We start from the raw sequence: 26,756 nt of genomic DNA, 5'->3' as shown, positions 1-26,756 counted from the left end.
TCGCCGCAGACCCGCTCGCTTTCCCATCCCTCCGTTTCCGCATACCGCACACACACATACACAGCTCCTGCCTTACACCCAGAGCCTACTACGCATCCTTGCAGCGCTGCGGAGCGATGCGTCCGCGATGCGCGCTCTCTCCTTCCTCGCCGATCCCATCACCGATCAGTCTGTAGGTCCGGATCGATTCATGGTTCTTCTTTTTGATATGCAAATTCTGACTTTCCGTTGCGGCGCTGGTCGGAGCTGAGAGGGCGAGAGGTAGAGAGGAGGGAGAGATGAGAGGACGCGCATCATCAGATGTTTAGCAGATTAACTTTGGATCCTCGCCATCATCTCTGCTGTGCGTTTTTGGATCTTTGTCCTCCTCTCCACCTGCCGGAGGGTTGTTGAAGTTTGGCGGGGTTCTCAATGCGGTAATCAGAGGGAATATGTGAAGATCATGCTGGTGGTGTGGTGCTTCATGGTCTTTGGTGCAGTGGGCGAGAGGCTTGCGGTGGCAGGTAAGCGAGAGGGAGGTGAGATGGGAGGGGGGGTTGAGAGGGGGAGCACCCTTTGCATTACCTTTGCATATATATATATATATATATATTTTTTTTTTTTTGCCATTGAGCATGACTTTCTTTTCTAGCCCGGGATTTTACTGTTGCTGAAATAGCTCTCTGACCACCCCCTAGATTTGCTGCATCAACATATTTCTCCACCTGCTATAAAACACATCACCTCAAGTTGTTTAGTACACTTATAATATGAAAGCACAAATTATTTGCTGTCTGATAACCATCTTTTACATTCAAACAGGCCCTATGTTTTTATGAGAGTCGCCCTCACCAATGAGTTGCATTATCCACATCCATGAAAACACTTTTTGTATCCTATAAATGTCTTAAAATAGCAGCCATTAAGCACACAGTGTGCTAAATTAGGTCATCACTTATAAAGAATATGCTTTATGCTTATTAGGAACATCAGGACATGTTTTTGGGATCTGATGTTCTTGTCCAGGTGCAGGTGGAGGTTTGTGGGACTGGTTTGCCCCCTCAGGCCAGCAGGATAATGGGGACACTGAGATCACCTATCCCAAACGCCTGGTGCAGCAGATCAAGTCAGAGGAGGAAATGGCTCATGGCTTCTTGGATACCAGGGTAAAGAATAGCAGTGGGGGCAGCTTGGTAAGTCACCTCTCAGATTCATCGTCTTCTATATTCGTTCTGCCGTTTCTCAGCCTGCAGGGTTAATTTAGAAACCAGGGATACCCAAGTATGCTTGACATGGAAGCTTCCTACTAAATTAGAACTGGATCTCATTAAAACAAAAGCATCCCAGATGGACTGAATGTACTGGATTCACTTTTTTTCAGTTTTAACTCTGTTGCTACACACCATCTATAACAGAAACTCTCTTGAACTGAATGAAGACAGACTATATATGGGATATATATATATATATATATATATATATATAGACATATATATATATATATATATATATATATATATATATATATATGTCTATATATATATATATATATATATATATATATATATATATAGACATATATATATATATATATATATATATATATATATATATATATATATATATATATATATATATATATATATATATATATATATATATATATATATATATATATATATATAGACATATATCTATGTCTAAGGGTCTCCATATGACCCTTAATTAAATATTCAGACGTCACGTTCATTACCTTGCTGAGCCCCTCCCTGCCTTTTTTATTATTCAGTGGTGTGTGGAAATATGCCCTCATCAAATATGAAACACTCCTGTTGAGAAGTGCTGCATGGTCTAGGAGGATTCAAACAGTCCCTATTTTGTTAATGTTTTGCAATGATTTTCAGATTTTTTCTATCCAACATAGAAAGAGCCACAAAAAAAAAAAAGTCACAGTTCCTCGACAGCACTAATAAATGAAAACATGCGGTTAACAAAAATAATCCCAGTTCAAAACAACGGGTAAATAGTTTCCAGGAAATGCTGCGTTTTATGTTTGGGAACATTGAAGATGATTGCGCACTGATATATTTAGACGTAGCAGTGTTTGAAGAGGATCTGAACCCTTTTCTGTTTTTTGTGATGTCAAATATAAGCTGGTTATATTTATATAAACTTTCCATTTTCTAAGATGATTATCTTGAAGGAATATGGCATTGAGGAAATCAACTAAGTACTGGTATAATAGTTTGGCTATTTTATTTCTACCTCAGTTATTCTATTACTGAACAACAATGAGAACAATTCAGTGACATAAACACATTGCTTAGACGTGTTAAAATCTTTCCAAAGGTATGAGTTGTTCATCATTACCTAAACTATGCAGATTTTCTCTATAAGCTACATATAGTTACACTAAACACTTTCAGAATATACATTTTTTTAGAAAAATATGGTAAATTGAGGTGTCCTCTGGGCAAATCATATCTTTGAAAGTTTATTTCAGTAAATCAAACTAAAAAATAACCCACACAGTATTTTTTTTCTACATATTTCCGCATTTTATATTTCTTAATTTCAATTAATATAGCTCAAAGGTAATTAAAATGTAACAGTTCGTTTCTTTGAAGATAATAATGCTGCATAAAACAATTAACATATTTTTTGATACAGACTTTTGGTGGTCATATTTTGGGGAATATCACTGACAGGAAATAGTTTTAGTAAGTTTAATATTAGTTTAATAAGTTTAGTTACTTCTGAAAAAGCAAAAAAAAGCTGTTTGTTTATAAAGGTACTTCTTCCAATCATATTGTCAACATATAAGTGGTAAAAATCTGTGAAAGAGCTTGGTGCACAAGCAATCAATATGGAGAAAAAGGGGACTGGGATGCTTGTTCACGCTCATTCATTTAAAGTCCTATTTGACAGGTTAAAGTATTCTTCTTTATTTGAAATCATAGTCTGAGACCTGAAGGATGAATGTAGATACACAGAATCAAAGTGACTTAAGGTACAGTTTAAGTTCTCAGCAAGAGCTGGGTTCCAATAAATCTTAGAACCCTTTATGATGAAAAACTTTACTGAGATCTTGATTTCATTTCTAACAGGACGAGGTGCTACCAAAATTACCAGTACCTGCTCAAATGGTGTTGGAATTAATTTACCTAAATGGGCTTCAAACGGACCGACACAAACCTCCACTGAATATATATGTGGAGTATTTTATGTCAAAAAGAGGATGTGAGATACTAGACCCAGCAAAGCAGAAAAGCTAAAGGTCTTGGGAGAGAAAGGAAATGGGTTTCCTTAACAGTTCAGTAGAAACCCTTTCACACTTCAAGGGGAGATAAAGGCAACTTTTTGTTTTTCTCTTATTTATATTGAAAGAGTTGATGCAGTGATGGGAAACAGAAGTCAAATGGCCTCTTTCATGCCCCTGACTGGATAAGTAAGGTAGTTATGATCCCCAATTGGCTGACATGTAAAGCGGCAAGCTGGAGTGATGGGGTGAAGATGTATGGTTTTTGCTACCAGCTAGCTGCAGGGGTCACTAGTTTAATCAAGATTACAAAATCATTACCAAACAGAAGAATAACAAAATATGATTTCTCATTTATGTTCAAGGAGTGCTCAGTGGAGCAGTGTGTAGCACTGCTGCCTTGCAGCAAGAAGGTTCTGGGTTCGTTTCCCGCCCTGGGGTCTTTCTGCATGGAGTTTGCATGTTCTCCCTGAGCGTGTGTGGGTTTTCTCCGGGTACTCTGGCTTCCTCCCACAGTCCAAAAACATGACTGTTAGGTTAATTGGCTTTTCTAAAGTCCCCTTAGGTGTGAGTGTGTGTGTGAATGGTTGTATATGTGTCTGTTGCCCTGCGATGGACTGGCGACCTGTCCAGGGTGTACCCTGCCTCTCGCCCGTAGAAGGCTTGACCAGCACCTCTCGTGACTCCACTTGGGATAAGCGTGTAAGAAAATGGATGGATGGATGTTCAAGGAGTCTCTCGGCCAATGACAGGATTGCTTTAATGAATAATCTCTAATTGAGTGTGGGAAAACTTCAGACAAGATTTTAGGCGTAGTGCTACTCCACAGGTCATTTTAGCTGTGTGGCATATCACTGTCTTAACCGGGGATTTAAGAAAGATGTGAGCAAGCTTGAAGTTAGCTCATATTTGCACGTTTATCTGGCATATCTTTTGTATAAGAGGTTATGGGATGTGTTTGCATTGATGCAGTACCTCTTGCAAAACGAGATCTGCATAAAGTGAGCAATACTTGGACATGCTTGAAATTAGTAGCCTACATATTTTCTAATATTCAAATTATGTAAAAGATAAGCTGTATGCTGAGACCATCTAAGTTAACAAACACATGGTGTTTTTCTCTCAACACATACTGTATACATTTTTAACACATAGTGGAATTAGTTTCACATTTATATCTTTGTAAATTAAATCCATGAAATTAACTTAAATTGCACAACTGCCACCGATGGCAGCCAAGATGTGTATCACATTGTTGCAAAAATCCTTATGCATTTTAAAATTATTTTAACATAATACCTAAGTAAGATTTACCTTATATGACAAAAAATGAGATGGTTGTTTTTTATATTGCGTTTTCTGCATGTGCTAACGTCTCGTTCCTTTATCTGCTTGTTAGCTTTTCTGACCCCAGTCTTACTGCTGGGTCACGTGTCATCCTCTCTCTTTTCTAAACCCACCTATCGCACATGCAGCAAAAAAGGTTTTTTGGCACCCTCTGCTGCTCTCACCTTTCACCATTTACTTCCAAAGAAAACATCCAGGCCACCATAAATATGGCAAAACCTTGTAGGAAAGTGTTTTGTTGTCTGATCAAATAACCTTGAAGTTTAGGGTAAAAAAAATGAATGTCTGAATCTTAAACATGTTTAAAGGGGATGGTTTTTGGGGGGACAGAGAGTTCCTATGGGCCTGACCTCCGGCAAAATAGCATCATGCTTTGTGAATCTAGGTGGCAGCAGCATAGTGCTTTGGTCCATCTGATGAAAAGCTGCTTTTTTGTTACCAAAGTAGGTAAAAACCCATCAGTTGTCTCTGAGATAATACATTATTTTTTTAAGTATCACTTAAAGTCAAATAAGGACATCTGTTTCCACAAATGCAAAACTTTATGGGAGAAAATATAGAGCTCTGGAAGTGCAAGTCCAGAGCTGAATTTGATAGAAAGGATGTTATGTCACCTGTAGAAGCATTTGGACAAGATATGTCCTCACAGTATGTAAGATTTGTTTAACTCTTGCTTGGTAAAGATGCTGATAAACCAAAAATAAATAAGACTTAACATTGAGATTAAATCAAAACAAAGTATAGATTGATTGATTGACTTTATTGATCTCACAGTGGAGACATTTACTTGTTACATTAATTCAAATAGTCAAAGAAGAAGAAGGTACCACAGGAGGAAAAAGCTGCATGGGATATGTACAGTATAGAAAGTGTTTTTTTTAATAGTAGGATCACTATACAGTGTCATTGCATGGGGAGTTTATATGGGTATTTATATAGATGGATATTTATATGTATAGTTATTGCAATGGGTATCAAATACATAGAGACAGTTATTGCACATGGTATCAAATGGTAAATTGGACATTATACATTGCTCAGGTTATTGCCGTTATAGTGTAGCATTTTAGAGTCTGGTGGCAGCAGGGATGAATGACCTGCGGTAGCGCTCCTGTCTACAAACAGGGTTTAAAAGTTTTTCACTAAAGGAGCTGCTCAGCTCCTCTACAGCCTGGTGCAGAGGGTGGAAGGTGATGTCCATGATGGATGTAAGCTTGGGCAGCATCCTCCTCTGAGCCACTTCCTCCACTGAGTCCAGAGTGCCGCCTTGGACAGAAACAGCCTTTCTCACCTGTTTGTTCAGTTCTTTCTTTCTCCCCCCGGTTGCCAGGAGCCCAGCAGAAAACAGCGTGGAGGAGGGCTGATAGCCCCACAGAGTCATAGAACGTTTTAAGCACCATGGGCGTCGGTTTGCATAGGGACCATAGGGATATGTCCCTATCAAACTTTTGGCCCGACCTACTTGTCCCTACCAATAATTCCATGTGAATAACATGTTTATAATTTACAATACAGTGTTGTTGCAGCAGGGGCTTCTTTTCTCGCAACTTGTATATTGAAGTTAATATTTTAAATTCTCAGTGTCAGTTCCTCTTATAGTTCCCGCGTCCACGTAAATACAATACATCTATTTGCAGTCCCTTGAATATGTTATTTTGCTTTGTTTTACAATACAGAGAATATCAGCATATCAGATAAAAAAATAAAAATAAGAGTGGGTATTACCTCTGTTTGCCGCTGCACAATTCTATTTCTTCAAAAGAAAACACCCGATAAATACATAAACAACAGACATATTTAGTCTATTTTTGGTTAAAAAGGCACGTATTTGCCTTCACTGGTAAGTTCAAATGTAACCCTTTTCAAAGTGTTAAGTTGTCCCAATTTTACATTATTCTGAGCCACTGATGCTTCAAACATTGATAAACAGCATATTGTGTGTGTAGTGCTTATAAAGTTTGTATAAATGTAGCAAAAAATGCTGTTTTCTCTTTAAATGAAATGCGCCCTGATGCTCACATCAAGCATTAAAAAAAGTAGGAGCATGCATAATGAGTAGGACCAATGACATCAGAAGAATTCAACTTAAGACCAATAGTGTCCCTACCAAAGTTGAGATCAAAACTGCGCCCTTGGCCTGCACACTCCAAAAGATCTGAGTCTCCTCAGGAGGTGGAGGCGGCTCCTGTATAAGTTTTAAGGGTGTGGTCACTGTGTGTTTATTCCCTCTTATATTTGTTTGTTTTTACATTTGAATTGTGCAGGAAATTTGTCCCATTGAATATGAAAAAAGTTTCATCTTTTTCTAATTTTAAATAGACAAACGGCAGTATTTTAATTTGGGTATGCAGAGTTCTCAGATCCAGAAGAGATCAGCTAATTGCCAGCATTTAAACTGTTTTCACATAAAGACTGACAAAACAAAACCCCAAAATCTTTTGTAATTGATCCATACCTTTTTATAACATTTATTATGATTAGATGCCCTAGCAATGCTTGGACAGGAAAACACTTCATCCACTTATAAATCGTGTTTTTCCGATAAAAGCAATAAAGTGATGACCAAAAATGGGCGAAATGATTGAACTGTCCTGTCAGACAACACTGTCAGAGATTCACTCTAGATGAGAGCGTGGAGCAATGTTACTCTATCGTGATGATAACAGAACGTGTGCAATACTTCAGGCTCTCCAAGACAGTGGTGAGAAATATGTACTCACTGAAGGGAATGATTTGCGGACAGTGATGCATTTCATCGTAAAAGCACAATGATTCACTGGGACCCTGTTCCTCTAGACAGAAATCAAAGCCAGGTTGGCACAGTCAGAGCTGCTTAGTCGGTAGTAGATCTCTCTCTGTCTATTTCGGCCCTACTGTCTCCTCACTTCCAGGAAGCTGGCAGCCATCCACTGGGGACATCGGCACAGCTTGACTGATTATAGACAATCAACATGTAGTTCTGTCTTCCTCACTTCCTTCCCTTCTGTCAAGCCCCCTCTATCATTCACCTCACAAAGCTGCAGCAAATATCAAACAGCCTATGTCAATCAATAAGTCCTTTATCAGTCTTTGTGATTTATCAGCACCTGAGATGCTTTTAAGGCGTATTGATCCTGTTGAATTATTCATGACATAATAAGTATAGCTTTAACTAAGTGACACACTTGACCGCAATGTTTTTTATCGCCATCTGTCTGAGTTATATTTATCTGATTCTGTCCTCAGCCTGTCCACCTGGCCCTGAGCTGTTTTCAAGTCGAAGCCTTCGGACACACCTTCACTCTTGACCTAGAACTAAACCAGTTAGTATCATCAGATCCGTTTTTATTCCATCTTTCCTCGTATTAGTGAGCACTCATGATCTGCTGCATCTGTTCTCATTAGCATTTTCTCTGCTCATGCACAAATGCACTTAGCGCCTCTATTATGTTACACGACAAGATGGGGAATACCAATGTGGCACTCTTACAGGCACACACACTCATTTTAATAGCAAAACATGCTAATAGGTCTAGTAATCCTGTGTGGAATACATTTGAAGGGAGAACCTTTGGTGTAAAATATCCCAGATTACATTTTTCTGATCTTGCTACAGATAATAATGTTTATCTCTCCTCTGCCTTCAGTCACCTGCTGTCTTCAGATTATGTGGAGAGGCACTTTAACTACAATGGCAAACCCTTGCAGTCTATGGTAAGAGTTAATTTTTTATTTTATTTTTTTGAGTCTGTGCAGACATCACTGTTAAAATTGGTGTTTTCCTCTAGCTTATGATATAAAATTTCTTTGTTTTATCAGAGTTGCTGCACTGTTCTTTTCTAAAACATCTCTTTATTAAAGAGGAAATCTCTAGTTTTGTTTCCCTGGATGTCAATTACAAGGTTTTAGGAAACTGAACTGATCCTGTCCAGGGTGCTGTAGAGTTTTTTTGTCAGTATTCTTCCCTTCTAAGTTGTTATTTTGTTAAAGCACTTTCGCTGCAATGCATTTTGGGCTGTGTCACTACCAACTTTGCACATTTATATAATTTCTGCACATTTATTTCTTTTCTGCACAGCAGCTGTTGGCTGTTGCCACAGATTGCTTGGCAGATTTCTGTCTCTACTTGGATCTGACCATTCTAATAGACAAATATCTAAGGTATGCTGTTGTAGCTCTCCTTGTATGCTAAGGTCTGTTGTCCTGCTAGAAGATCACCAGCCACTCCAGAATCTATTTGGACAGGTCACTAGTGTCCTATTTTTATTTAATTTGTCTATTTGCTGCATAAACAAATATTGTGTTGCACAAAGGCCCACATGTTTTAAGTTTATATGCCACCTAACCAACTAAGATGTTTTAAATGTTAGCAGGGTGGACAGATCTGTTGAGGGCATGACCTTTAGTTATCCCGTCAATAGTCCTTCTTGAGCCCAGGTTCTTCTACTTGAGCTTTGCATCAACTGCAGCTCATCCAGAGTTGCTGTCGGCTTATTGAGTGCTTCTATGGATAGTATTCTCTCAACTGCTCAGTTGGGTTGACATTCCTCTTTCAGTAAGTCTGAAGTTGTGCCAAACTCTTTTAATTTTCACATAATGGATTGAGGAGTGCTCTGAGAAACGCTGACAAATTGGCTTGTTTAAATATAATTTTGCTGTCTTTAACTTCTCCATTAAGAGGATGCATAAGGCTGAAGCTTATCGGTCTAATTGGCCCTGGAGTCGTTTTGATACCATCCCCAACCTCCCACTGTTTATTCTCTCATTTCACCCTAACCATCAGGGTTGCATCTGTCAAAATGTGTCTTGGGGTGAGTTTATGCCTTTGAATCAGGATGAGTTACGCATTAAGCTATGCTTCACTTATGCAGCTAGACAGAAGTCCAAAGCACACCACAGCCTCATTTTAAGACAATAAATGTAGATTTTAAAGTGGCCTAGTCAAATCCAGACTTTATCTGATTGAGAAGCAGTCGCCTGATTATTAGCAAACCTTTCAGAAATTTTCCAGTTGGGCTGAACTTGAACAATTCTGCAAAGAACAATGGATCAAAGCTTCTCCACAGTCATGTATAAAACTCAACAGTCACCATTAAACTTGCTTGCAGTTGTTGACACAAGTGCTTTCCCAATTCAGTTCTAATATTGTAAATCAGTCTGATATCTGCCAAAAAGTGAATATTGGAATATATGATTCCTGCCTCATAAATCTACTATATTAGAAAACACACAGAACGTCCTGGCTTTTTTTTTTAAGTTTATGTAACTCTTTGGTGAATAGGAAATCAGTTTTTCTCATATCTGATGTTAATTATAGTTCTTTGTTTTTGAAAATTTAATTTTTCTGTCATTCCACACTATAAAATAATTAATAAATGTATGTATGACTCATGCTGAGATCTAATCGGGTCAGTATCGGTATCAGTCAGTTCTCAAAGCTGCGATATCAGTATCGTATATAAAAAATGAAAAGGTTGTATCTGGACATCGCTAGTTGACACTAAAGGTGACACAATAAATTGTTAGATTTAGTGGTGGAGTAGTTCCTCCACAAATGGCCAGGTTAATATGCATTCTATAGCTTCCAAAACAATAAAACAGCTTTTTAAATTAAACACAGGTTAATTTGTCACATGTACGTACTTTTTCTCACAGAAAATCAAATAAGTGTCATTTTTCCAGTCTTATTCAATGTTGCTATGGAAAAATTGATCTATAAATATGTAATTATTCTAAATTTAAAATCAGTGATGCTTGTTGCTTGGATTTCTCTTTTAATGTGAATTTTTAGATTTACCATTGTGCTGTTTGATGCCTTCCAGTTGGTTTGTCTATTTATAGAACGTGCATTATGTGCTTTCTGCTTTAAAGTAGACTGCTATGCAACAACAGGATCCGGAATGTTACTGGTCTGCACATATGGGAGCGTATCTGTCAGTCTGCTGTGGCCTTTCTAAGACGCTCAGGACAAAAAGACTTAGTGTTACATACCTACACATAGCAGGGTTACACTGCTGAAAACTTCACCATAGTGTTGGAAGATGCAATATGGCTTTATTCTTCTGGCAAGGAGGGATGGTGGACATTTATATTTGCAACTTTTTTTTTTTGACAATTGTACCTCTTACTGCCCCTCAAGCACCCACCTACCCATCCACCCTTTCAGCACTACATGTACCCACCCACAGTCGCTCCAAACTCTCCTTCAGTCCCTCTGACCAATCACAGGCTTGTTGCCACAGCAACCAGTTAGCTCAGCAGCATCATTAAGTTCTTGGCAGCCAAGAGAATGAAAGAAGACAAGGAGGGAGGGAAGAGCAGAGCTATAGCAAGAGGATGTGGAGAAAGACGAGAGAAAGGAGGAAAATGCCAGTTCAAACAAAAGCATGATGTATTTGGCAGTGTGACCATGTAGATGTGTATTTGCAGGCAGTCGGTGTAGCTCTGGGTGGTGGGAGGGAGGTAGAGGCATGCAGTGCTGGGAGCGGAGACCTACAGTCAGACCAGATTGTTGCTCAGCTGGATGTAGGCCTCACGTGTCGATGCTGCTGCGGGCTGGACGTGCCAGGCGCCATGCTTTCAGGGCACGCCAACCTGTGCCTTCCTTTCAGTCCGAGCCGCTGTGAGGTTGAGACTCACCCCGCTGAGCTCAGTTTGGTTCGGGTGAAGCAACATTTCTCTCCTTTCCTGCTACTTCGTCCCCATAGCTGCAGTCTTGCCAAGAAAGCGTGAGCAGATAGTAGCGTCCTTGAGTTTCAGCCTACTTACTCTACACTTCATTCTTAAATCAAAACAGTGCTGGCGACATGAGTGTTGATTTATTGAAGAGATCCTTGAGCGTGCTTTGCCTCCACCTCCACCCTTATTGTGAATGGAGCTCAAGAGTGCGGAGTAAACTCAAGTAGGTCACCAACTGCGTTGTAACTGTGATGGTGGGGGGACATGAAGAGTGGTGGTGTCTAACGAAGTGTAAAAGCAGCTATGTAAAGCCCAGGGTCTGTCAACACAGGTATTTGTTGAAGTATTTCTTTTGTTATTGCAGGGAGGAGAGCACTGCTACTACCAGGGAAGGCTAAGAGGTTTACCAGACTCCTGGGCAGCTGTCTCTACGTGTCACGGCCTGTGGTGAGCACCATTGTTTCATTTGTCCAAATCTTGCTTCCCTCTGCATTTTTTTCTTCTGCTTTTCATTATTTCCCTTCCTGCATCCACTAATTCATCATGCTGTTGCTTTGCAGTGGCATGTTCTCTGATGGTTTCTACTCTTATGGAATTGAGCCTGTTCACAATGCAAGCAATGAGGTAAACTTTTACCTAAAGGTATACTAGACAAAATTCAACAGGGATCAATAAAGATAAAGTCTATTCATCTATAAACCAGTGGTTCCCAAATTTTTAAAATGAACAGTTAAAGGCTTTTAGATTATATTGTATTTTAATTATATCTGTTGCTTAGAAAAAATTTTTTTTCACTGCTTCATTTATTGCAGCACAAAAAATATTTTGCAGGTTAGAGTTGTCATTGGATCTTGCAACCTCACTATTGCTGGTTTGCATTCTGAGCTTTAGAAATGACTGTATTACAGACCATGTGTTGAAAAGAACCACATAGTATTTTGGACATAAGGCATGATCTTCAGCAAGTTTGTGCGTTCTAAAAACAGGTGTTAACATGTCAGCATATTTAAAGTACATTTTCAAAAAAGGTGTGCAAACAGTGCATGCAAACCTTTTTTTGCTTGTGTGCCTCCATAAATATACAGATCATATTCTATTTACTAAACTGATTACATTTGTGGGGGAGGGATATGCAAATCTATTATTTTGCACATACAAATTCTATATTTTCTCAAATTAAAACTCAACTTTTGCAGTTTTTGCATCTTTTCAGTACTTTTGAAAGTCAGGTGCAAACTCACTCGCAAAAATATCTCTGTGCTCATTATTGCAAAAAATGATGGGACAGGTACAATGCTATAGGATGTAATGAGATTCATTGCACATGTAAATAAATATCTGCACGGTCAGAAATGACAATAGAAGAATTATGGAAGTAAATCTGTGTCGCTGGGATTTGAATTAAAAATGCTACTGAAATTTAAATGTTGTATGTTTGTACTTACTGTTTCAGTGGTAAAATATTTTCAGAAAATATTTTTGATCTAAAAAGAAGTTCATTGTCATTATTTCTACAAAGTTGAATTTAATTTGTTATTTTCTGTTCGAGCTAAAAATTCACATTACTATTTCAAAGTGATTACATTGTCAATACGTATTTTTCAGTTTAATTTTTGAGTGTTAAAAAAATCTGCATATAAGAAAATTCAACCTTTCAAAATTCAAACTCAATATTTTCAGCCTCCTGAGATTCAACTGGTTCTATTTCACTGTCTTACATTCGGCGTCTAAATTCAGTGTAAAAAGGGAGGGGTTACTTCAGGTCACGGACATTAGCAATGGATTGTGGCGTCCAACACCCAGCCAATCCCGTTACGTTACGTATCCAGTGAAATAGAGCCAGTTGAATCTCAGGAGGCTGAAAATATTGAGTTTGAATTTTGAAAGTTTGAATTTTTTTATATTAAGATTTTTTTTAACTCTCAAAAATTAAACTGAAAATTAAGTATTGAAAATGTAATCACTTTGAAATAGTAATGTGAATTTTTAGCTTGAAGAGAAAATAACTAATAAAATTTCAACTGTGTAGAAATAATGACAATGATTTTTTTTTAGGTCAAAAATGTGTTCTGAATATATTTTAACACTGAAACAGTAAGTACAAACATACATTTAAATTTCAGTGCCATTGTTAATTCAAATCCCAGCGACACAGATTTACTTCCATAAAGAATTATTTTAATAAATAAAATATGTTTAAGCAGGGTGGCACAAATTAATGCAGAGGGACAGCAGCCAATCTTTATACAATTAAATCAGTGGGGAAAAAATGGAAATAAATATTGTGGCAGGTTTATTTAAAAAAAAACTAGTATGTTAAAAGAGCCTGCAAAGAGACATGAAGGGGTTGGAAATTGTGCATTCCTTTTTGCAAAAGAGATTTTTTTCTCCCTCCATTCAACAAAACAGAAAGTACGGTCATAGTTTATATAATCAACAGACAAAGACAACTTTCTAGTGTTTAAAATTTCATTTGTTATATTTAAAACTATTCATTTTCATTATTTATCTTAAACTTAAGAGTTTGGTTACCTGTAAGGTCCACTATAGATAGATATAGATAAGAATGCTCATAATGCTTTAACTGCTTGTTGAACACGCCAACTGCTCATTTTAATGGACTTAAGTAAAACGGTTTGCATATCTTAACATTTGCACGGCAGGCTTTTTAGCTCAACAAAAGCAAATGCACGATCTAAACTCTTTTTTAGATGAAGATTGTTTAAATCTCAGCGATGTGGAAGAGAAATTTAAATAGATAAAAAGCAGAGATTCCCTTTTGTTAAAGTCTGGCTGCTTTTCCCTTCCCTACCTGACCCTTCTTAAAGGAAAGTTTTGAGTTGTGTTTTAGGTAAGAGTCTTTTAACTCTAAACTGGAAATGATTGAGGTATCTGTCTCTAATATGTAACTGTTCTTCTTTAGGAGGATGGAGCTCATTTAATCCGCAGGATGCCTGATATCAGACTTTCCCAGCACTGTCTAGGTGAGCAACACCAATGTGCCTCTCTGGGGGTTAAAGTCTTTTAGCTTTTAAGACTCTTACCTTTACCCTAACCTTTTGCCGCTGAATGGCTCTTCTCTTGTCTTTACCAAATAAATAAAAAAAATGATAAAAAGGGGCCAAATTGTTTTATTATATTCCTTCAAAAAATAAAAATAAGTCAGATATTATTAAACATTATGTTTGTACCCTTAATAGATCAATGTGGACAACAGGGCTTGTAATAACCGTAAAAAATGACTGCCTACAGCTCTGATTCTGGGTTTTTCCAGAGTGTAAAGAGAATAATGAGAAGGACAGCAGTGAAAGTGTTGAAGACGACAGCAAACCAGACCTCAATCAGGATCAGCAGGTGACTGGGGGGCTGAGGAGATCCAAAAGGTTTGCCCGCAGGCCCTCTGTTCAGATGGAGACCAAATACATTGAGCTGATGGTGGTAAATGATTACGATTTGGTGAGTTAAAGGGACGATCATGGCGCTGCATAAGTGTTGTCTTATTCTTTTTTTCCTTATTGTCGCTTATCTGATATGTAAAGACAATTAATATCTAAATCAAGCATCTTGGTTCACCCTGTTTAATGAGTGTGATGCATGCTAATTCATCTATAGCTTAAATAAACCCTTTAAAGATGCTAACGGTAAATAAACACTGTCTACATTTATGAAATTGGGATTATTTTTTTTGTCACTGATGATCTGTGCCATTTCCCATTCTTTTGGGCTGCGTGTTTGCATCACAGATCAATTTCTTAAGCCATCTGTGGATCTTTTCTCTCTCTTCAGTTTGTGCAGCTGCGTCGCTCGAGCAGCCAAACCAAAAACTTTGCCAAAGCTGTAGTCAACACAGCAGACACGGTGAGGACCGTCAATCCTCCTACTCCTTAACTCCACAAACACCACCTGTCAGGATGTATCTTCTCTTTTGGAGAAGGTTCATCTCTCCACGGCCACAAATGATTAAGCCGATCACTATCTTCAGATCTTTCAGGAGCAGCTGAACACCAGGATTGTTTTGGTAGCCATGGAAACCTGGACCTCAGAAAACCTGATGCCGGTGATGGAGGACCCGCTGATTACGCTGCAGAACTTCATGAAGTACAGGAAGGACAGCATCAGGGAGCAGAGTGACGTTGTTCAGCTTTTCTCGTATGAAAATTGGACTAATTTATAACCTAAAGAATTTTACTTATTGGTTCGAGCAAAGATTTTTTTCTCAAAAAGTTGTTTCTGTACTTTTCAGAGGACGTACATTTCACAGTAGCCGCAGTGGGACCGCCTACACAGGAGGGGTGTGTTCTCCAACAAAAGGAGGAGGAATTAATGAGGTATATTTGGCATTAGGCTATTAATGATTTAGAAAAAGCAGATTTTAAGACTCCGCAGTTAAAAAAAAAATAAATAAATCTAAGATTAGATTTAAAAATGTAATTTGGAATCATTAATATTCTAATCATTCTAATTAGCTGTTTCTACATTATTTTGTGTGGGTCTGCAGCACGTCATTCAATTCACGTTTAAAGTTAAGATTTTCCTTTAAATATTAATCAAACTCTTTAGATCAAGTATGTCAAGAAGACTTGCAATGATTTGTTTTATTTATTTACGATTTTGTTGTCCGTGTTTTATAAATAGCTGGTAATATTATATAAAGGCAAAGAAGCCAAGTCACATACCACGAGTTAAAAAAAACATATTTTAATTTTCAAATAAACCTATACATACCAAGAGTCTGTCCTGATAGAGTTAACTTATTCTTTTTTTAATCTGAAAATAGTTTTTGCACCAGATGTGATCAGCAGACATAAACATTGTCATATTATCAAACTCAAAACTTAAACACAGGTGATATTTTCTCACTATTACTAAAAGCCTCATTCTGTCACTAATATCAGTATAAGTAAGGCCATGTACTATAAACGGTTAATGTTATTATTCTCATGTTGTAATTCAATTTACATTTTTTTCATGATATCTGTATAGGAGCAGTAAAATGTTTGCATGGATATAAGGAAAATCCGGCCCCAGTCACCCCAAAAATAATAAAAAACCTGATGCATTCATATCCACCCAAAGCGCAGTTTATCCCATTGATATCTTTGCAGTCAAAATGACACTAAATGGAAACAGTAAGAGAAAATATAATCTCATAGCAGTAAGAGAAAAATGCCTGTTCAGGCAATCTAAAGTGTTCTGAGTTCATTTAGTGCTAATTTATGCATTTAGCGTAATAAAAGCAAAAATACAGCATTTATACGTTTAATGATTGGGGGTTAAAAGCGGCAGCTAATTAGATGAGAAATTCAAACAGGATTGTAAACAGATTTATGCATGGGCGGTTCTAGACGGGGGTCAACGGGGGCCAGTGCCCCTGTAGCTCATGTCCTGGCCCATGTTCTGGCCCCTGCACTGATGACATAATACTTTGTTACTTTTTTTTTCTCTACAAATTCTGTTTTACTAATAATTCAAAAACAATAAGGTAATAATAAGGCTTTTGTGGTATTGAGATAGGATCCCAGATTTTATCTACAAAATGTTTTTTTTTTAATGCTCTACTTTTTACAGGTGAATTTGTCGGCTTTTCTTCAGTTCTAATTCAGATTTTATTTAAAAAAAACGGTAATTTGAACTTAAATTATGGGAAAAATATGTAAAATCCCGAAATCCTGAATGTATATTGACCTAATAAGAAATAGAGTTTTAATTAAACCTAATTGAATTGAAAATTTACTTTATGCAACCCTCTTAATTTATTTGAATCCCTTACCGTGTTTTTTATTTCACGCTTTTCTGTGCCCCCTTGAAAACAACACTGGCCCCCTCCTGGCCCTCTGGTACATTTGGTCTAGAACCGCCACTGGATTTATGTCAGTTCATGCTCTGAAGACGTCACCATTTTCTTTAAGTCCACCATCCACAGCAATATGCATAATGGCTGGAGATAATCTAACACTGCTTAAACCATATATAATTATACAACCATAGGGCTCTGCAATATAAATCAAAAATCATATTTCCATATTTTTAAGCGAAGTGACATTTTAAGATATTTATCTTAAAGTGTTTTTTCTTCTCATCAAGTAATTATAGAAAAACATCTGGGTCACAATATTTTCAAAAATGTCTCATTGGCTCATTTAACAAAGAGTAGACAAAAAGAAAACAATGGCTGAAAAAAATAATAATTAAATGTATAATATCAACACAAAATAGAACATCTTGTTAAAAAATTGTATAGTCTTATCTTAAATCCATTGTGAAATCTTGATATGATCGAAATGTTGATATATTTCCCAGCCCTGGACACACACAACATGCATATACTGTTAATGTCTTAAGAGTCACTAATCTGCCACAGTGACGATGTATCCTGCTAAACAGAACGATTCTTGACCCTCTTGTGATTCAGTTTTAATTATTTTTTTTATATGTGGCAGTGAGCTGCGTTTTGCTTCTCAGTTTAGATTTCTTAGTGTGAAACAAAATCACTACTAGATGCTGTCTTTTAAGAGACACCTTTCTTGTTTCCCTGTTCCTGATCTACTGTTTTATTACCCATCTTGTTAGGTCCAAGCTCCTGAAAAGGCCTGTTCTGCTTAGATTTGTCCAAACAGGCTCGATGGCATGCAAGTCGTCTGTTCTCTGTTCAAAGCCCCTCAAAATAGTTCCTCTGCAGACACTATGCAAATGTCTCTGATTATGACGCCGTGACGCAAAGGCAGCTAAAGCCTGGACTCCGAATCAGATCGTTTGTCAGTTGAGAAGGACTTAAAATGTATTTATATTTACATGCTTAAAAATGAGGATAAATCAACTGTTCATATCAAAGCTCTGATTTTTGAATTGCAACTCTCTTTCCTTTTTTGTCGTCATACTATAAAGTCACTGTTAGCTATTTAGGGAAGGAAAGATCCCTTTATAGCCCCACAGTGGAGAAATTCATCGGCTGCTTTGTGCTGCAATGTGCTGCCTCCATGAGTAGCACATAGGGAGCCATTTGAGGTTAAGGGTCTTGTTCACCAGAAGGTGGTGACAACCCCGTGATTTTGTCCAAGCCATCCCAGTGGAAGGCGTGTATGAAAACTACTAAACTACTAACAGATTTAACCACTTATATCTTTCAGATAAAAGTGGTTAAATCTCTTAATTAGTGTCAGAAAATATCAGTTTCATTAAAAGGATTTTAGTACCACCAAAAATTTTAATGTATAATATTTATCAGTAGGATTGTATCAAAGCAATATCCATTTCTTGCTTTACGTTTCTTTTTGTTTAAATTTCAGTATGGTAGTGTCGGGGCAATGGCCATCACTTTGTGTCAAAGCCTTGGCCAGAACATTGGGATGAGATGGAACAACGCGCGGACCTCAGCAAGTAAGTCAACATTTCTGTTTCATAGCATTATTCTTTTATTATTTGGAACTCAAAAAAATTGTGGAATTGTGACCTAAATGTCTAGGAATTCATTATATTTATATATTTTTTGAATTCCTTTCTTTAATTTTTTTATGTTACTCATAAAAAGAATGGAAGTTTTTCTTTTACTAATTTTTTTTTTTTTTGCAGGTGAGTGCAGATGCCCAGATGCCTGGGTAGGATGCATAATGGAAGACACTGGGTAAAATCCCTGTTTAAAAGCAGTTTCTATGTGTGTGTTATCTTCTTTCTTCATGCTGAAACCCGTTAACGTATTTAATTGTGAACAAGCTTGAATACATGTTGCTAAAAGAGGAGACTCCAGATTCATGTGTTAAGAATGACAAATTGTCTTTGGACTGAGCTCCTTCAGACAGATGGGACAATAAAGAATACAATTATTTGAGATATACTCTTACTGCAGATGGGAACGTTTGTGTTAGATTGCTAAGTGATGGAACACACACCCACGGTGGATCTGGCATTCCTGACTGGCCAAAAAGCATTGTACTGTTTGATTTTGAGTGCATATCTTAATCTTCATGTGTCTGCGTGTGCGTATTTATGTTTGTGATCACAGATATTATCTGCCCAGAAAGTTTTCTCGCTGTAGTGTTGACGAGTACATCCAGTTCTTGCTCAAGGGGGGTGGCAGCTGCCTCTTTAACAAACCCAATAAGGTGACAGCAATAAGGGCCTCTTTCTCAACTGTTAAATATTATATTATATTTAATAGATCATATTATGTATTTTATTTTTTTATTATTATTTTAGCTGTTGGATCCTCCTGAGTGCGGAAACGGCTTTGTGGAGCCAGGAGAAGAGTGTGACTGTGGATCTCAGGTGGTGAGTAGCAGGCATCACCTCATGTTCTGATATCAAGCTGGGAATGTTGTAGCGTTTGTAAAGCTGATCTTTTCCGGGCTTCGTCTGCAGGAGTGCGCCCGCAGGGGGGGATCCTGCTGCAAAAAGTGTACCCTTACCCATGATGCCATGTGCAGTAATGGACTCTGCTGCAGTGGCTGTAAAGTAAGTTGGGCAAGAATGCAAACAGCCGTGTTTCCAAGACTTTGTTGTCTAAGGAGAAAATGTGTGGGTAAAAAGATTTATAATTTTTTTTTTTTTCTCATGCCACATTTTTCTGATGAATCCGTCATACAAAGCGTTTATATACACAATACTTTTTTGGTATAGGTATACAAATGCCTAAAATAAATATTCCTGTAAAAGCATTTTTTATTTAATCAAATTTGTCTGCTGAGGGAAAAAAACTGATTTTGGAAAAAATTAAATAACTATTCATGTTTTTCCAATTTCCTAGAGAACAAACATGTCATAATGAAAAAGTTTTACATTCATTTTGGCCAGTGGTCAAGGATGGACATTTACCTACGATGAATAATCTTGTGAATTGGCCCAGTTAAAATAATGGAATAAAAGTAAAATAAATATTATTAACTCACTATTTGAGAACTGCAGCAACCACCTTTTCTCCATAACAAATCTAAGAAACCACCTACTTCCCAATGTAATATTTTTTATTAATGCATTGAAAAAAAACATCCAAAACATGAAAATGTCACTTTTAACTGGATCAGTACTTTGGATGAGGTTTGAGATTTTCCTGCCACAAACATTAGTAAACAGTTTGATGCAAAATAAAGCAAAAATATGTGGAAAGCAAATCATACCTATATCAAAGCATGGTGAAATATCTTTAATGCTGTGTGCTTTTACCTTTTCAAAAGGCACTATTGCTGTGGACTGTGCGTCATCACAATGAACCGTTTAGAAGCACTCAAAACAAATCTGGTAAACTCTACAGCAGAAAACTGAAAATTAGTACTTCAATAATCTGGATTTTGATTTTTAAAAATTTCCAAATTATTTACTAAAAGAGAAATAACCTCTTTTTTAAATTGCAATCCCTATTTTAATACCTAAATAATTTTGGAAACATGTTTGTTAGGCAGGAGAGATGACTGCAGAGCTGAGGATTTAGGACTGGATGATCCACAGAGAGTGCAAGCAGCAGCAGCATTTTAGGATCTCTGTCTGTTTTTCTGTTAAAGGGATGCAGTCTGCAGTTATGCTTCTATAAAATTTAAGGAGTTTACCTAGAGAGAATATGCACATCTTTACCATAGCTGACAATAAAAAAAATCTGTTTTTGCCTGACCTGATAGGCACAAACCAGATACAGGTTTCATAGAATGAATTCTATTTCTCAGTTCTCTCATATCCAATTAATTAAAAATATCCAAAATATGTGCATTTAAATTACTGGTCTTATAAAAAGTCTTCCTAAACAGACCTCAGATAATGCTAAGTACCTTCTTTCAGTCACAGTGCTGCAGAATTAGCTGCTACTTTCCTAAAATACATTCTGCCATGCCCCCTAGTGGTAGATTTATATATATTATTAAAGAATAATGAAGCGATTTTTGGGTCGGGTGAAGCATTGAACAGATATACTGTAGGAGGAAACCTGGAGAGCCTAATACACCAACATAATCACCGTAAAACTGATTGCACGAAATAAAAAGATTGATTCTTGATGATCAATGACCTTTTAGGTCAATTTTTAAATCATATCTGGTATTCAGCTGAATACAGCTTGTTTTGTTTTTTTTGCTAGACGTAAAAAAATCGAGATTTGAAAAAGCTTAAAATTTTACTAGTTTTAGCAAGATAATGATAATTTTCTATGGATTGATCCTGTACATCTCAGTACACTGGAATATGCATTGTAGTGAGGTTCATTGGTCTGATTAAGAGGTATTAAGCTTATTTTTTTATCATTTGATTTTAATATTCCAGTTATTGTGTTTGAGCAACAAGCAAAAAATAACTGTAATTAACAGAAAAAAAAGTCTTGACAACATCTGTTTCTTCCAGTCACATTTTCAGCAACCTTTATGATAATCATGCACTCCCTTCATTAACCTTCAGTCCCTTTTGTTTTGCTTCCCAGTATCAGCTGAGAGGTGTTGTTTGTCGAGAGGCCGTGAACGACTGTGATATTTCTGAAACCTGCACAGGAGACTCCAGCCAGGTGAACATTACTGTGGAGAACCTCAAATAAAAATGACACGACCTGTTGGAGTTTTTGTAATTTGTGGCATTTTGTTCTTTGTCAGTGCCCTCATAATGTCCACAAACTGGATGGATACATGTGTGATAGCAGCCAGGTAAGACTTGGATCATGCCAGTGTTGTTCTGTCAGATGAGCAAACCCGATCATACCAGCATCCCCATAGTCAATACCTGTTTATCCCTGGCATTTACAAAAAATAAACTTTAAACTACCTCAATTGGCGTGGATCCCTTTAGTCATGTACAAAAACACAATTTAATTACTTACTTTTTGGTGTTTTTTGAAGCATGTGGAGATCTGACCTGAGATCTTTTTTTTTTGTACATGACTAAAGGGATACACGCCCGTTGAGGTAGTTTAAAGTTTATTTTTCGTTCAAAACTAAAGGGATAAATGCAAATCTGACGTCTTACGCATGCGTGGACCATAGGTATGCTGGTCCTACGGGTCGATCTGACAGAAACCCTGTTGTTTTTAAGCTCCTTGTTAATGCGGGCCTCATGCTTTACCTGCACTGTTTGACCTCCATAGGGGCGCTGTTATGGCGGACGCTGCAGGACTCGTGATGGACAATGCAAAGGACTCTGGGGTTATAGTGTGTATTTAAAAAAGAACAATCACTTCCATTTGTCATGCAGAAATGTAACATATATTGACTACTACCTTTCTTATCTCTGATCGGTGCAGATTCAGCAGACAGGTTCTGTTATGAGAAGCTGAATGCTGAAGGGACCGAGAAGGGAAACTGTGGTCTTGGGCCTGGAGGGAAAGGCTGGCTTCAGTGCAACAAGCCGTGAGTTAAACCAGTAGCAGTGTCCTGAGCTGCAAATCCAAAACACAGCTTGCTGTTTGTAACCAGATCAGATGCTCATATTTATTTCTCCAATCTCCTCGCCTAAGGGATGTACTATGTGGCTTCCTTTTCTGTGCAAATGTCACAACAAAGCCAAAATTTGGTGACCTGCAAGGTGAGGTGACCAGCTTCACCCTCTATCATCAGAACAAGTACCTGGACTGCAGGTAAGACGCTTGCATACAGAACATCTGCAGGAAGGTAGTTTACCGTCAGTGATATTTTGCTTCTCTATTCTCTCACTCATGCGGCACTTTTGGATGCTCCACTCAGAGGCGGCCATGCTTTGCTAGAGGACGGCTCAGACATGGGCTACGTCGAGGATGGCACGCCCTGCGGTCCCAACATGATGTGTTTGGAGAGACGCTGCCTCCCTGTCTCAGCCTTTAACCTCAGCGTCTGTTCAGGATCGAAATTTGGACACATTTGCTCCGACCATGGGGTACAAATATTAACAAAATGATTTCAATTTGAGTTGCAAAAAAATCTAAATAAACCTTAAAATAAATTAGAATAAACAGAAATTATGGCAGTTCTGTAGGGATTTCTTTCATTTATTTCAACGTTTTTAACCAAAATAGCATATTCTTGGGAGAATAAATAAAAAGACGTACATATTTCAATATTTTACAAATAATTGATCTCTTTTAATTCACAAGAAAAATGTTCAGTTTAAATATGGGGTTTTAAAGGGACAGATTATTTTAGCAGCAAGGTTCTGGTTTGAGGAATCTGTTTTCTTTAAAACAAAAACTTTAAATATATCTTTTATTTTTTATTATAAACCCAATAGCTTGTTTAAGGTTCTTTATTTTCCATGTTGTTCTAATTTAAGGCTTAGATTTTTGGTTGCTCAGTATAGTTTGACTGTTTTCTTGCTCGCTTGTAGTTAAAAGTTTATGAAACTCATCTAGTGTTGAAAACTAAAACTACTAACTTGAAGGTCTAATTCAAGGCTGTGAAGTTTATATGCTATCATACATCTTCCATATTTAAAATTTTTGATTATAAAACAAATTTTATATAAGAATAAAATAACCTGAGGAAAGACAAAATCCAGTTTTTAAATACTTTCATTTAAAGAAGAAAAAAAGGCATTCAAAAAAGTTTGGGTTTTTTGTTTCGTACCATGTTTTTCTTATTTTTTTCCTCGTTCTGCTTCTTACCTGCAGACCTGCAGCAATGAGGTGAAGTGTATCTGCGACAGGGACTACACAGGAAAGGACTGCAGTGTTTTCGATCCCATCCCTGAGCCCACAGTCCCAACCGGCCCGGAGAAAAAAGGTCAGAACCCAAAATTTTCCCTCCATCTCTTTCTCCATCTCTTTCTACCTCTCACAGTAAACCGCCCCCCCCACACCCGAGTCTCTTTGCATCATCCGTGTGCCTTCTATCTGTGCCGAAACACGAAGTAGGCCACCTCACTCAGCTGTCACCTTAAACCATGTGGTATTTTCTTCCCTGCTGAGTCTTACTGTTGTAACATCGTAGGTGTGTGTTGAGCATATGTGCTGACAAACTGCTTTTTGTGAAAATGTGTTTGTGACTAATAGGTGTTTTTGTTGTTGTTTTTTGGGCACTGCATTTTTTTAAGTGTCTCTTACTTTCTTGCAGTCTGCCAATGAGAGAGAATTTAAGCAGCTGCTCTTTTAGGGCCAAAACAGCCACCCTGAGAAAGAGGGTGTCCAGCTGAGAGAGCAGAAGAGAGGGAAATGATAAGAAAGTAATGCAATTCTCTCTCCCTTTTCTTTGTGTACCTGTTGTCCCCTTTGACCTGCCTTACGTTGCTCATCTGCCACCCAACGGGATGCACCCCCTCCCATCATCTCTCTCTCTCTGTCTGCAGGTATCCCACCATCTGCCTCTCTCTTTCTCTAGTTGATGTCGTTGACGTACCGTGTTGATGCTGTCTTATGACGTGTGTTTTTTAGTGGTGTTGTTTTGTTTCTGCCCCTCCTCTTCCTCCGCACCCTTCCTCCTCCCCTCCTTCCTCTGTGCAGGTCCCAGTGGCACCAATATCATAATAGGGTCCATCGCAGGTGCTATTCTCCTGGCAGCTATAGTCCTAGGGGGAACAGGATGGGGATTTAAGTAAGAGTTCTGGCATGCCTTTGTGTTCCTGTCTGCTTCTACCTTAAGAACCCCCATCCGCCCCTCCCACTATCACCAGTCTGAAATAGGTGCAACTCATTGCACTGTAACTGGGAGGGGAAATGGGGAGTAAACTTTAAGATGCTTTCACTGCTTGAATGCTTTAGGGTTTAAGATCAATTCACCCCTTAATCCTCTTTCTAGCGAAGTCCCTTGCAGTAATGACAGAAAAGAAGTAAAAAATTTCTCTGCCAGGATCTGTTAGAATCAATCTCTTTTACACCACTGGTGCCACATCTGGAAGTTCCCTTTACTTTTGGTTCAGTTTTCTTTTTTTTTTGCCTGACATTACCTTGCAAAAGTTTTAAAATATCCCAAATTCATTAAAACTTTACTTCCATGGAGTAAGACTTTCTTTTAATCTTCAAGCATGCTCTTAATTATTAGTTCACTTGAAGCAAATTTGAAGGGAAAACAAAAGAAATGAAGATTAAAAAAAAAAGAAATTAGGGATGATTCAAGACTTTTGCACAGTATTAAACATGTCGGCTTAACCAAAGCAGTCTTTTTCCTCTTCTACTTTCATTACCTTTCTGAAGCCTCTGTTGTTTATTTTCCTCAGTAGGCCTCATCCTTACCCTAAATCCTCTAACAGAAGTGCAACATCGCCTTTGCATGCTTGCTATTGGTCGCTATGGAAGTTCTGACCTAAAAGGACTGGTTCTACTGGCTAATTAACTTGTCTATTTAAAAGTTATGAATAACTGCATGTCAGTCCTTTTAGGGCCAATGGGACAGTGCTGGTCACATTTAATAACATCTCTGGTAAAGATGCACTAAAAAGCCTTAACTGAATATTTTTTCTTTATCTACTATAATGGCTTTTTCCAAATTCTGTAAAGGTCTAACCTCTAAATAGTTAATATATACTTGGTCAATTTAGAAAATGTAAAGTATACATCTTTTAGAATGTCCAGTCATATCCTATTAAAATAATTATGAAGTATTTCAAGTATTTCATAACCTGATTTTTCTTAGTCAAATGTGGCCGGCATTGTACATTTAGGTGTCTGTGCATGTGTGCGTGAGCAAGTTTCCTCCTATTGGTCAGATTTATGAACCATTTCTATGGTGCTCAGTGCTTTTATGACTTTAATCTGACAGTATATCAATTTGGCAAAACTGTCAGATTAAATTAGACTAACAAATCATTGTCTGATTTATGCTTTGTGCTTAAATCTAAAAGTGTTTTCCAGCGTTGCTGACACAATATAAACCAGTTGAAGTTTTAGTCTGATTTTTGCAGAGTGAGATCTTTTAAGATGAATATTTGATCTTTTACTTGTACAGCTGGTCTTCATGTTTTTTCGTTTGGTCCCATTTTAAGCAATGTTTTAATAATCTAAAAGTATCTGTAAATACCTTTATGTTCGATTGTTTTTTCTGGTCTGGCTGGTTTAACCTGTTTTAACATTTGTCTCCTTTCTTGATGTGCTTCAATGATGCAGAAACATTCGAAGAGGAAGGTACAGTCTTGCAGTGGCGTGACCACGTGATACTCTGAAAATATTACAGAATTACCTCTTTTAGCTTAAAATAAATCCTTTTAAAACACCTAAAAGTTCATTTTTACCTTAAGTTTCATAGTTATTTCTATGCATTTTTAATCACTGTTATTGGATTGATTTACTACTAATTTGATTTGAACTACTAATGCTTGTCCCTTAATCTTGCCACTATGCTTGACTATAAAGATGAATTTGTATGTTCATGTTATTTTGCTCTCCATCTGTTTTTATCTTCTCACAGCTGTTTTTTTTCCCTTTCTCTTCTTCTGTTTCAGATCTGGAGGAGGATAAGATCACACTCTGTCCCTCTGTCTCTGTCTTGTCCACGCTTGTCTTCCTCCTCGTGTCGTTTCCACGTTCAAATAGAGGGGAATAAGAAAAGAAAACACAAGTCTTCCATTTCAACCCCAAGATCTCTCCAAATCTCCTTAGATAATCACTTCCCCCAAACTCCTATCTGTCCCTTTCATTTGTTCCCTTTGGGGA

General features: G+C 37.5%; 1 protein-coding gene across 3 annotated transcripts; it reads left to right on the top strand.

Annotated features, from left to right (window-relative positions):
• Nucleotides 1–26,756, top strand: LOC119791300 (disintegrin and metalloproteinase domain-containing protein 11-like). Of its 3 annotated transcripts, XM_038297329.1 has the most exons (25): nucleotides 1–503; nucleotides 1,006–1,172; nucleotides 7,811–7,887; nucleotides 8,212–8,278; nucleotides 11,607–11,689; nucleotides 11,803–11,866; nucleotides 14,166–14,226; nucleotides 14,517–14,698; nucleotides 15,029–15,100; nucleotides 15,225–15,391; nucleotides 15,486–15,570; nucleotides 18,529–18,619; nucleotides 18,812–18,863; nucleotides 19,242–19,341; nucleotides 19,436–19,507; nucleotides 19,598–19,690; nucleotides 21,636–21,716; nucleotides 21,802–21,852; nucleotides 22,290–22,353; nucleotides 22,446–22,551; nucleotides 22,659–22,778; nucleotides 22,885–23,053; nucleotides 23,784–23,895; nucleotides 24,612–26,228; nucleotides 26,546–26,756. In XM_038297329.1, the coding sequence occupies exons 1-24, from the start codon at nucleotides 443–445 to the stop codon at nucleotides 24,704–24,706; spliced, it is 2,292 nt and encodes a 763-aa protein (XP_038153257.1). In that variant the 5' UTR covers nucleotides 1–442; the 3' UTR covers nucleotides 24,707–26,228; nucleotides 26,546–26,756. The 3 variants fall into 3 exon arrangements, with proteins under 3 accessions (XP_038153257.1, XP_038153258.1, XP_038153259.1); XM_038297330.1 differs by lacking the exons at nucleotides 24,612–26,228; nucleotides 26,546–26,756 and adding an exon at nucleotides 24,226–24,596; XM_038297331.1 differs by lacking the exons at nucleotides 1–503; nucleotides 1,006–1,172; nucleotides 7,811–7,887; nucleotides 8,212–8,278 and adding exons at nucleotides 10,949–11,227; nucleotides 11,361–11,465.

This window comes from Cyprinodon tularosa, unplaced genomic scaffold, assembly GCF_016077235.1.
Source record: "Cyprinodon tularosa strain WSP-4 unplaced genomic scaffold, ASM1607723v1 ctg386, whole genome shotgun sequence".
Classification (NCBI taxonomy): domain Eukaryota; kingdom Metazoa; phylum Chordata; class Actinopteri; order Cyprinodontiformes; family Cyprinodontidae; genus Cyprinodon; species Cyprinodon tularosa.
The sequence above is the reverse complement of the archived record's forward strand: the minus strand, read 5'-3'. Positions and strand labels throughout refer to the sequence as shown.

Excerpts from the sequence above, each read along its gene's own strand:
- LOC119791300 (XM_038297329.1), top strand. The coding sequence starts at position 443 with ATGCTGGTGGTGTGGTGCTTCATGGTCTTTGGTGCAGTGGGCGAGAGG. Across the intron at positions 11,690-11,802 it reads TCTACGTGTCACGGCCTGTG|TGGCATGTTCTCTGATGGTT; the intron begins GTGAGCACCATT and ends GTTGCTTTGCAG. Across the intron at positions 23,896-24,611 it reads AACCGGCCCGGAGAAAAAAG|GTCCCAGTGGCACCAATATC; the intron begins GTCAGAACCCAA and ends TCCTCTGTGCAG.